The sequence below is a fragment of the Abramis brama genome, assembly GCF_963993115.1.
Source record: "Abramis brama genome assembly, chromosome: 17".
Classification (NCBI taxonomy): Eukaryota; Metazoa; Chordata; class Actinopteri; order Cypriniformes; family Leuciscidae; genus Abramis; species Abramis brama.
In genome coordinates, this window is record NC_139979.1 from 407501 (window position 1) to 420000 (window position 12500).

The 12500-nt window shown below is 48.3% G+C and overlaps 2 protein-coding genes across 15 annotated transcripts in view; both read right to left on the reverse strand.

Moving 5' to 3' along the window:
• The window catches only part of khdc4 (KH domain containing 4, pre-mRNA splicing factor), a 29257-nt gene extending 24186 nt beyond the window's left edge, over nt 1-5071 (reverse strand). For 5 of the 9 annotated variants that reach the window (XR_014603244.1, XR_014603245.1, XR_014603246.1 and 2 more), the window contains exon 1: nt 4917-5059. Coding sequence is in view for 5 of the 9 variants with exons in the window: in XM_084089603.1 (XP_083945729.1) it covers nt 4917-4945 (29 nt within the window). In the remaining 4 variants the exon portion in view is untranslated. Of the gene's footprint in view, nt 1-4916 lie in introns of all 9 variants that reach the window. The other 4 variants (XR_014603243.1, XM_084089600.1, XM_084089602.1 and 1 more) reach the window with 3 other exon arrangements.
• Nucleotides 5072-6290: 1219 nt separating this feature from the next.
• Nucleotides 6291-12500, reverse strand: part of zbtb7b (zinc finger and BTB domain containing 7B) — a 36872-nt gene continuing 30662 nt past the window's right edge. For 4 of the 6 annotated variants that reach the window (XR_014603247.1, XR_014603248.1, XR_014603249.1 and 1 more), the window contains 3 exons: nt 10355-11256; nt 8917-9589; nt 6291-8864 (listed from right to left, as the gene is read on the reverse strand). Coding sequence is in view for 2 of the 6 variants with exons in the window: in XM_084089605.1 (XP_083945731.1) it covers nt 9040-9589; nt 10355-11256 (1452 nt within the window). In the remaining 4 variants the exon portion in view is untranslated. Of the gene's footprint in view, nt 8865-8892; nt 9590-10354; nt 11257-12500 lie in introns of those variants that run through there. The other 2 variants (XM_084089605.1, XM_084089606.1) reach the window with 1 other exon arrangement.

Here is a 12500-nt window from a genome sequence, read left to right on the forward strand (position 1 = left end):
CACACACACTGAGACGGAGAGCCCTGTTACACACACACACACACACACACTGAGGTGGAGAGCACTGTTCCACACACACACACACACACTGAGGCGGAGAGCCCTGTTACACACACACACACACACACACACACACTGAGGCGGAGAGCCCTGTTACACACACACACACACACACACACACACACACACACACACACACACTGAGGCGGAGAGCCCTGTTACACACACACACACACACACACACACACACACACACACACTGAGGCGGAGAGCCCTGTTACACACACACACACACTGAGGCGGAGAGCCCCGTTACACACACACACACACACACACTGAGACGGAGAGCCCTGTTACACACACACACATACACACTGAGGTGGAGAGCCCTGTTACACACACACACATACACACTGAGGTGGAGAGCACTGTTACACACACACACACACACCTCACACTGAGGCGGAGAGCCCTGTTACACACACACACACACACACACACACACACACACACACACACGCACACTGAGGCGGAGAGCCCTGTTACACACACACACACGCACACACACACACTGAGGCGGAGAGCCCTGTTACACACACACACACACACACACACATATACACACTGAGGCGGAGAGCCCTGTTACACACACACACTCACTGAGGCGGAGAGCCCTGTTACACACACACACTCACTGAGGCGGAGAGCCCTGTTACACACACACCCACACACACTGAGACGGAGAGCCCTGTTACACACACACACACACACACACACACACACACACACACACACACACACACACTGAGGCGGAGAGCCCTGTTCCACACACACCCACACACACACACACTGAGGCGGAGAGCCCTGTTACACACACACCCACCCACCCACCCACCCACACACACTGAGGCGGAGAGCCCTGTTCCACACACACACACACACACTGAGGCGGAGAGCCCTGTTACACACACACACACACACACTGAGGCGGAGAGCCCTGTTACACACACACACACACACACACACACACACACACACACACACACACTGAGGCGGAGAGCCCTGTTCCACACACACCCACACCCACACACACTGAGGCGGAGAGCCCTGTTCCACACACACCCACACACCTCACACACATATACACACTGAGGCGGAGAGCCCTGTTACACACACACACACACACACACACACACTGAGGCGGAGAGCCCTGTTACACACACACACACACACACACACACACTGAGGCGGAGAGCCCTGTTACACACACACACACACTGAGGCGGAGAGCCCCGTTACACACACACACACACACACACTGAGGCGGAGAGCCCTGTTACACACACACACACACACACACACACACTGAGGCGGAGAGCCCTGTTACACACACACACACACTGAGACGGAGAGCCCTGTTCCACACACACACACACATATACACACTGAGGCGGAGAGCCCTGTTACACACACACACACACACACACACACTGAGGCGGAGAGCCCTGTTCCACACACACCCACACACACACACACACACACACACACTGAGGCGGAGAGCCCTGTTACACACACACACACACACACACACTGAGGTGGAGAGCCCTGTTCCACACACACCCACACACACACACACACACACACACACACTGAGGCGGAGAGCCCTGGTACACACACACACACTGAGGTGGAGAGCACTGTTACACACACACACACTGAGGTGGAGAGCACTGTTACACACACACACACACACACACACACACTGAGGCGGAGAGCCCCGTTACACACACACCCACACACACACACATATACACACTGAGGCGGAGAGCCCTGTTACACACACACACACACACACACACTGAGGCGGAGAGCCCTGTTACACACACACACACACACACACTGAGGCGGAGAGCCCTGTTACACACACACACACACACACACACACACTGAGGCGGAGAGCCCTGTTACACACACACACACACACACACACACACACACACACTGAGGCGGAGAGCCCTGTTACACACACACACACACACACACACACACACACACACACACACACTGAGGTGGAGAGCCCCGTTAAACACACACCCACACACACTGAGGCGGAGAGCCCCGTTACACACACACCCACACACACACACACACACACTGAGGCGGAGAGCCCTGTTACACACACACACACACACACACACACACACACACTGAGGTGGAGAGCCCCGTTACACACACACCCACACACACTGAGGCGGAGAGCCCTGTTACACACACACACACACACACACACTGAGGTGGAGAGCCCCGTTACACACACACACACACACACACACACTGAGGTGGAGAGCCCCGTTACACACACACACTGAGGTGGAGAGCCCCGTTACACACACACACACACACATATACACACTGAGGCGGAGAGCACTGTTACACACACACACACACACACACACACACACACACACACTGAGGCGGAGAGCCCTGTTACACACACACACACACACACACACACACACACACACACACTGAGGCGGAGAGCCCCGTTACACACACACACACACACACACACACACACTGAGGTGGAGAGCCCCGTTACACACACACCCACACACACTGAGGCGGAGAGCCCAGTTACACACACACACACACACACAGAGGTGGAGAGCCCCGTTACACACACACACACACACACACACACTGAGGTGGAGAGCCCCGTTACACACACACACTGAGGTGGAGAGCCCCGTTACACACACACACACACACACACACATATACACACTGAGGCGGAGAGCACTGTTACACACACACACACACACACACACACACACACACACACTGAGGCGGAGAGCCCTGTTACACACACACACACACACACACACACACACACTGAGGTGGAGAGCCCCGTTACACACACACCCACACACACTGAGGCGGAGAGCCCCGTTACACACACACCCACACACACACACACACACACTGAGGCGGAGAGCCCTGTTACACACACACACACACACACACACACACACACACACACACTGAGGTGGAGAGCCCCGTTACACACACACCCACACACACTGAGGCGGAGAGCCCCGTTACACACACACCCACACACACTGAGGCGGAGAGCCCTGTTACACACACACACACACACACACACTGAGGTGGAGAGCCCCGTTACACACACACACACACACACACACACACACTGAGGTGGAGAGCCCCGTTACACACACACACTGAGGTGGAGAGCCCCGTTACACACACACACACACACACATATACACACTGAGGCTGAGAGCCCTGTTACACACACACACACACACACTGAGGCGGAGAGCCCCGTTACACACACACCCACACACACTGAGGCGGAGAGCCCTGTTACACACACACACACACACACACACTGAGGTGGAGAGCCCCGTTACACACACACACACACACACACACACACACTGAGGTGGAGAGCCCCGTTACACACACACACTGAGGTGGAGAGCCCCGTTACACACACACACACACACACATATACACACTGAGGCGGAGAGCCCTGTTACACACACACACACACACACTGAGGCGGAGAGCCCTGTTACACACACACACACACACACACACACTGAGGCGGAGAGCCCTGTTACACACACACACACACACACACACACACTGAGGCGGAGAGCCCTGTTACACACACACACACACACACACACACCCACACACACTGAGGCGGAGAGCCCCGTTACACACACACCCACACACACACCCACACACACACACACACACACACTGAGGCGGAGAGCCCTGTTACACACACACACACACACACACACACTGAGGTGGAGAGCCCCGTTACACACACACCCACACACACTGAGGCGGAGAGCCCCGTTACACACACACCCACACACACTGAGGCGGAGAGCCCTGTTACACACACACACACACACACTGAGGTGGAGAGCCCCGTTACACACACACACTGAGGTGGAGAGCCCCGTTACACACACACACTGAGGTGGAGAGCCCCGTTACACACACACACACACACATATACACACTGAGGCTGAGAGCCCTGTTACACACACACACACACACACACACACTGAGGCGGAGAGCCCTGTTACACACACACACACACACACTGAGGCGGAGAGCCCTGTTACACACACACACACACACACACACACACACACTGAGGCGGAGAGCCCTGTTACACACACACACACACACACACACACACACACACACACTGAGGCGGAGAGCCCTGTTACACACACACACACACTGAGGCGGAGAGCCCTGTTACACACACACACACACACACACACTGAGGCGGAGAGCCCTGTTACACACACACACACACACACACACACACACACTGAGGCGGAGAGCCCTGTTACACACACACACACACACACACACTGAGGCGGAGAGCCCTGTTACACACACACACACACACACACACACACACACACACACACACACACACACTGAGGCGGAGAGCCCTGTTACACACACACACACACACACACACACACACACTGATTGGATGAAGATTTATACTGTGACACGTTTATTGAATGCGATTATATCAGTATTATCAGATCAACCGCTGCACTTCTGATGTTTACCATGGTACTGAATGTTGATCACACACTTCACACTGTTCTCTGGGTCCAAACATCACGGTATCACCATGGTAACTGTTACTGTTTGATAAACCTCGACAGCGCGGAACATATGATGATCTGATATCTGATGAATTATGTTTCATATGTCTCTGCTAATGTCGGTTTGTTGTTACGTAACACCCGCCATTAGCAGAGCCGTCGAACTCGCGCCGCGAGCGCCCGAACACACACACACACACACACACACACACACACACACACACACACACACACACTTACCCGCCGCTGTGCGGGACACCGAATGACATCTGTCGCGTTGAGTTTATGCTTCTGATCACGATAAACCGAACCGATCAAAAACGATCTGACGCTCGAGCAGACACACCATCAACGGAAACACTGCCGTCAACGTCACTTCCGCTAACATCGCGCATGCGCAGAACTCATCTGACAAACTCCCCTCACAAATGTTTTTTTTTCTCTTTTTTTTCCACATTTTTATTCTTAATACAGAAATTACAGAGTCAAAAAAGAAAATGAAAAAAGAATTATTATTTTTTTACTAATCTGCTAATAAAATAAAAAGATATATAATAAACAAATATATAATATTATCATGTTCGTCACCAGCAGGTGGAACTAAAACCACGTGAAGTTTCTCGGAATCGTCAGAGGGAAATAAGATTATAGGCTTGTGTCGTGTGTGCTTCATTGCTGTATTGTTGTAGGTTATTATAAAATATTAGGCACTACAGTGTTGATTGTGACAATAATCATTTTACAAAACAGAAACTAGACTAACGCTGAATTCATCCATAATATGAGTGACGGTTATTATTACACGATTCTCACATTTTTATTAAAAGTGGGGTTTACAGGAAACTTATTGACTATTCACCTTATTGTCAAGAAACTTCCACTTCAGATTAATATTTAACAAAAACAAAAGGAGAAAACCCCGCCAAAATACTAAACTACAGACAAATACATTTAGTCAAAACAATGAACAATATTTCAAAAGGTTCAGCCCATAATTATTTTATAAATAACTGAAAATGTACACTGAAGAATATGCTATGTATCGAGTAATGCTACTTAAGCAGCTTATTACGGTATTTTAATGGTAAAATCAAACCCACACATACATTCACATGTAAATGATTTCTTCTAGATTCCAACAAAAGCCAGTTTTCAATAATTTTTCTTTTTTGTGAAAGACATTTTCATTTCAGCACAAATATAGCTGTCCTCAGATTTCATGTCATTACCATCATAAGACAAAATTCCACAGCAAACGTTGGCATGAAAAATACAATTACAAACATACATTTTATTATTTTAAAATATATATATTTTTTACATTAGGTAAACTTACCCCTAACTTTGCAGACATATAGCTATAAAATAATATAATTTTTGGTAATAACATAGAAAAAACGCACAAGTCATTTATTAAGTTTTAAAAGAACATGTTTTAAGAATCAATAGTGAAAATATATATTCCTGCACCAGAATTCGAGGAGCCGCTCATGAATATTAATTAGAACGCTGTGACGTCACGCCGTAAGATCACGCGCGCCAGGAACACATTTACCACAGGAGATGAAAACACTGAACTTGTGTGTGATGAAGGATCAGCAGGAGGCAGCAGAGTCGATTCAACGTAAATCTTTGTTTATTTGCTCTTCATTTGTACAACATGAGAAATGAGATTTGACTCTGAACAGAAAACAGATCCCTGATTGAAGGCTTTGAGCAGGAGCCCGTCCCGTCACCCGAATCACTCACAACATACGAAACAACTCAGATTCAATTACATCAATGAATAAACAATGTCTTTGGAGAGACTTTACTTAATAACAGGGCGTTCATATTTCCAAGCACAAATATATACAATAAATTAATATTCACCAAACATTTGCATAACCACTTTAGTGCATGGCTCAAGATTTCCTGAGAATAGTTGCAAAAAATAAAATAAAAAATAAACTAAGGCAGCTTGACCTTTTTACATATAAAAATTCAGCGAAGTTCTTAATATTCATGATGCAAAGAGTTTTTTTTGTGAAGAAATTGAGGATTTACAATCATCATAAGTGGAACAAGATAATATTTCACAACACAAAGATTCCGTTTTAGTGCAAATAAACCTCTTTGGGTAGTTTCCCTACTGTCAGCAGTACAGTAACTAACACCAGACGAAAATCCCAGAATGCATCCCGACACGCTTCCCATGAGGCTCGGCGTGTGTCTTATTGAGACTGTAGATCGATTTGATATACAAGGTCGAGAGCGAAAAGAAAGCGGCTAAAGCTATAGTTGAAGTCATTAATGACTCATTTCATATAATGCAAATAATTTTATAATCTCAAAAATATCTCAGATATGTATTTGCTTTAAGAAAGGCAAGGCTCCTCCACATTTCATTCTGTCTGTTTCTATGCTGGTCATCGGAGGCGATTGAACTTTTAATCAGAAATTCAATGTGCAAAACTTGCAAAGAGAGGACATCTGAATCTCAGTTCTCTACAGCACCTGAGCGTTTATATGTGCGTTTGCACACGTTACATCTGATCCGGCTTCACCCGCGTCCACCTGAGGCCATTACCAGGAGAAAGGCAGAACCGATCCTCAAGGAGTCGCTCTGACTAAACTCAAAGACTCAAGGAGTCAGTCCGACTGAATTCAAAGACTCAGATACTCAAGGAGTCGCTCTGACTAAACTCAAAGACTCAAGGAGTCGCTCAGACTGAACTCAAAAACTCAGATACTCAAGGAGTGGCTCAGACTGAACTCAAAGACTCAAGGAGTCACTCTGACTAAACTTAAAGACTCAAAGACTCAAGGAGTCGCTCTGACTAATCTCAAAGACTCAAGGAGTCGCTCAGACTGAACTCAAAAACTCAGATACTCAAGGAGTGGCTCAGACTGAACTCAAAGACTCAAGGAGTCGCTCTGACTAAACTCAAAGACTCAAGGAGTCGCTCAGACTGAACTCAAAGACTAAAGGAGTCGTTTTGACTAAACTTAAAGACTCAAAGACTCAAGGAGTCACTCCGACTAAACTCAGACTCAATGAGTCGCTCCAACTGAACTCAAAGACTCAATGAGTCACTAAGACTAAACTCAGACTCAAGGACTCAAGGAGTCATTCAGACTAAATTCAGAATTAAAGACTCAATGAGTCGCTCCGACTGAACTCAGACTCAATGAGTCGCTCCTACTGAACTCAAAGACTCAAGGAGTCACTCAGACTAAACTCAGACTCAAAGACTCAAGGAGTCGCTCTGACTAAACTCAAAGAGTCAAGGAGTCGCTCTGACTAAACTCAAAGACTCAAGGAGTCAGTCCGACTGAATTCAACGACTCAGATACTCAAGGAGTCGCTCCGACTAAACTCAAAGACTCAAGGAGTCTTGAAGGAAGCGAAGAGAAGGAAGATTCGATTCTTCTAAGGAAGAGAAGATGCAGAATAACCCAAGCGCCTCAACCAGGAAAAAGTCACAATAAATATCAAACCGACAAATAAATAAATAGAACAATATACAAAAGAATTCTCCATCCTGCCATGTCACCTTCTTTAAAGAAAATGAGTGCGCAGGAAAACCAGATGCATCCTCTAAAATAAATTCAGGATGAAATCAAATCATCCTCTCCAACAAGCAAAAACCACCGTAAACGAAAATCAAACAAATGCGTCCGATTAAGATTCTCAAGTCCTGAAAGCCCTTTAAATGTGTGAGAACTGAGACCTGGTCCTTTTTAAGTCTTTCCCTCAAAGACGACAGACAGAGAAAAAAAAAACACATTTAAAGGCTACAAATATCTGAAAAATTCATTGACATATAATTAATCTCAGTTACTAACCAATATTCTTTGGTATGAAAGGAAATTCTATCATTTAAAGAAAAAATAAATTCCAAACTCTTTATTTGGAAAAGGCTAATTTAAGAGCAGCTACAGTATATTCCCCGTCATGATGTCCTGAGCGCCAGTAGGTGGCGATATAAACGTCCGCTTAGAGCAAGGCCACGCCCCCTCTCCGCCTCCAGCTGCTTCATTTACATTCTTAACTCAAGTTGTTTGTTTTTTTTAAATCAGGTTTGTTCAATCACTCCATCGTGTTGAAATCTTGCATAGCGTGAACATTAACGAATCTCCAAAAGCAGTCAATCTTGGATTCATACAAAAACCCTGTACCGCAGAAACAAAGCACAAAACAAGACCCTGCGTGATTCTTCATGGGCTCCTACCGCAGAAACAAAGCACAAAACAAGACCCTGCGTGATTCTTCATGGGCTCCACCAGCACCAGAAACAGAAGATGATGCGACTACACCACTGATATATGATGGATCACACACACACACACACACACACACACACACACACACACACACACGTCACTCTTCCTCTTCGCCAGCAACTTCCTGCTCCTCATCCTCCTCTTCCCACGTTCTGTGTGTGACGGAGCCACTCCCGTGCGGAGACGAGTCTCCTTCGGGTTTTTCCAGGGATTTTCCCAGAGGTCCGGTGACGGCTCGCCACAACAGCTCCGGGAAGGGCATCCGGGTGCCGGCCAGCAGTGGAACCCCCGGGACGGGTCCGCCGTGGCCCTCGAGGAGCCCTGCGACGGCGCTCATGTGGTCCGGGAGCTGCTGATGGAGGCCGAAGGGTTCTGTGGGAGGAGATGCTCCCGGATCCGGGCCGGGTCCGCGCCGGGGCCGGCGGGTCCGGAGCTCCAGGCAACTGTGGCCCTTCCGGTGCCGCTGAAGATGGTCCTCGCGGGCGAACGCCTTGTGGCACAGCGGGCACTCAAAGGGCCGGTCGCCGCTGTGAAGCGAGAGGTGGTTCTTCAGGTCGTAGGAGTGCAGGAACCGGGCGGGACAACTGGGACACGGATACGGGCGCTCACCCGTGTGCTTGCGCATGTGGATCTTCAGCTTGTCATTCCTGAGATGGGAAACAAGCGAGATTAAAGGATTAGTTCAGAATTAAAATTTCCAGATAATTTACTCACCCCCCCACCACGTCATCCAGATGTCCATGTCTTTCTTTCTTCAGTCAAAAAGAAATTAGGAAAACATTCCAGGAATTTACTGCATATACTGACCTTTCAACCTGATGACGTAATGTGTGTCGCATCACAGCTAGTGCAAGACCAGCATTAGTGGTTAAAAGTATATAAATGTTTATCTAGTTCTAAAATGTCCGCTGGTTTGTCTAGATGAGACTCTTATTCCTCGGCTGGATCGTGTCGAGACTTTGAAGCTGCACTGAAACTCACATCTGGACCTTCGACCCGTTGGACCCCATTGAAGACACTATATGGAGGAAAATCCTGGAACGTTTTCCTAATTTCTTTTCGACTGAAGAAAGACAGACATGAACATCTTGGATGATGTGGTGGTGGGGGGGGGGGGGGGGGAGTAAATTATCAGGAGATTTTTATTCTGAAGTAAAACACAAATACACTCAGAAATTGCTAATAAGAGAGATTAACTGCAACGTTAATCAAACACATTTACAGGCAAATACAAATCATAGCAATTTTGCAGAAACAATTTTCACTCAGAAATCGCTAGTAATTGGGGGGGGGGGGGGTGAGTAAATTATTAGGAGATTTTAATTCTGAAGTCAAAAACAAACTCAGAAATTGCTCGTAATTTTCTCTAACAATCACAAAGTAGCAAAATGCATTAAAGGTGTGTCTGGTACCGTGTGAAGCGCACGCCGCAGGCCGAGCATTGGAACGGCTTCTCGCCCGTGTGTGTCCTCATGTGTCGCGGCAGCTTTCCGGCCCCGTGGATGATCTTCTGGCAGACGGGACACTGTTGAGGTGTCTGAGACTTTCTCTTACGAACGCTCCCGACCGTGGCTCCGCCCCCACCCCCGTCCCCCTGCTGTGATTGGCTGTGATGCGGCGTGGCCCGCCCCTGCACCCCAGACTCCTCCTCCTCAGAGGGCGTGTCTTCGGGCCTGTAGGACTCGTGCGCGGCTCCGTTCATCAGGAGCCTTCGGTGGGCGGGTGGTTCTCGTCCCTGTGTGGGAAGCAAACCGTATTCAGGCGTATCCTCAGACGCGGGCGCCATGAAGCTAACAGGTCTAGCGGGAGACACGGCTCTGGCTACGGAGCACCGGTCCTGCTTGCGACGGGACGGCAAACGCTCCGCCTCCTTCACGGGATTCGCCAGATCATCGCCCGCCTCGCCCAGAATGTCCCGGCACGCGTCCGCCACGCACTGGATGCCCAGCAGCTGCGCCCCCTTCAGGACGTCCCGCATGCCCGAGCTGCGGATGGTTAGCGTAGCGGTGTAGGCGAACTCCAGCAGCGCGGCGAGCGCGTCGGGCGACACACAGTCCAGCTGGCACACGCTGCACCCGTCGCCCACGCCCTCGCCCGCCTCATCGCCCTCCTCCGCGCCGAACAGACGGCGGAAGTACAGGCTGACGGCCGCCATGACGGAGCGGTGCGTGGGGTAACGTGTGCCGCGAGAGGTCAGCGTGAGGTCGCAGAGGAGCCCGGTCCGCCGCTGCGCGTTGAGACGGGACAGCAGCTCATTGCTGTGCTCCGGGAAGGGGATCCCGATTAGACCGTCCTCTCCTGGAGACATCGCCACCTGCAGGCACAGAGGAAACACACGTGAGCGGCTTCTCATGCACTGGGCAATTCTGACATTTTGGCTTTTCATAACGTGTTTTTTCTGACTAGTGGAAAGAAAACATGCAGAACACACATTTAAGTGTTTATTTTATTGCATTTTATCTATTTGCATGTATTTGTGCGTACATGCGTGTATGTGTATGTGTGTGTGTGTGAGAGTGTGTGTGTGTGTATGTGTGTGTGTGTGTGTGTGTGTGTGTGAGAGAGTGTGTGTGTGTGCGTGTGTGTGCTATGTGTGTGTGTGTGTGTGCATGCATGTGTTTGTATGTGTGTGTGTGTGTGTGTGTGTGTGCATGCATGTGTTTGTATGTGTGTGTGGGTGTGTGTGTGTGTGTGTGTGTTTGCTGTGTGTGTGTGTGTGTGTGTGTGCATGCATGTGTTTGTATGTGTGTGTGTGTGTATGTGTGTGTGCTATGTGTGTGTGTGTGTGTGTGCATGCATGTGTTTGTATGTGTGTGTATGTGTGTTTGCTGTGTGTGTGTGTGTGTGCATGCATGTGTTTGTATGTGTGTGTGTTTGTGTGTGTGTGTTTGCATGCATCTGTGTGCCATGCGTCTGTTTGAATGAGTGCATGCGTGTGTGCGTTTGCATGCATGTTTGAATGTGTGCATGCGTTTATATGCGTGCATGCATGTGTGTTTGTGTTTAAATGTGTGCATGCGTGTGTGTGTGTGTGTTTACGTGTTTGAATGTGTGTGTGCATGCATGTGTGTTTGTGTTTAAATGTGTGCATGCGTGTGTGTGTGTGTGTGTGTGTGTGCGTGTGTGTATGTGTTTAAATGTGTGCATGTGTGTGTGTGTGTATGCGTCTGTGTGTGTGTGTTTACGTGTTTGAATGTGTGTGTGTGTGTGTGTATGCATGCGTGTGTGTATGTGTGCATTTGCGTCTGTAGATCTTTAAAGGCGGTGAGTTTGAGTCATAAATCTCCACTTCAGCAGCCGTACACACACCAGACTTTACAGTTTTACTCATATCTATAGTTTTTTGAGTTATAAATAGAGAAATCCAAAATTCCCTCTGTAAAAACCTTTAATATGACAACAAAATCAAACATGAATCATGAATGTGGCTTATCCAATGTTCTGATTTCTGTTCTGGAAATCTATGCAAATATTGAGCGCATATTTAATTAAAGTGCCTCATTTGCACATTTAAACATAACATTTCAGAAAACTTGTAATACAACATGCAATTCTTAA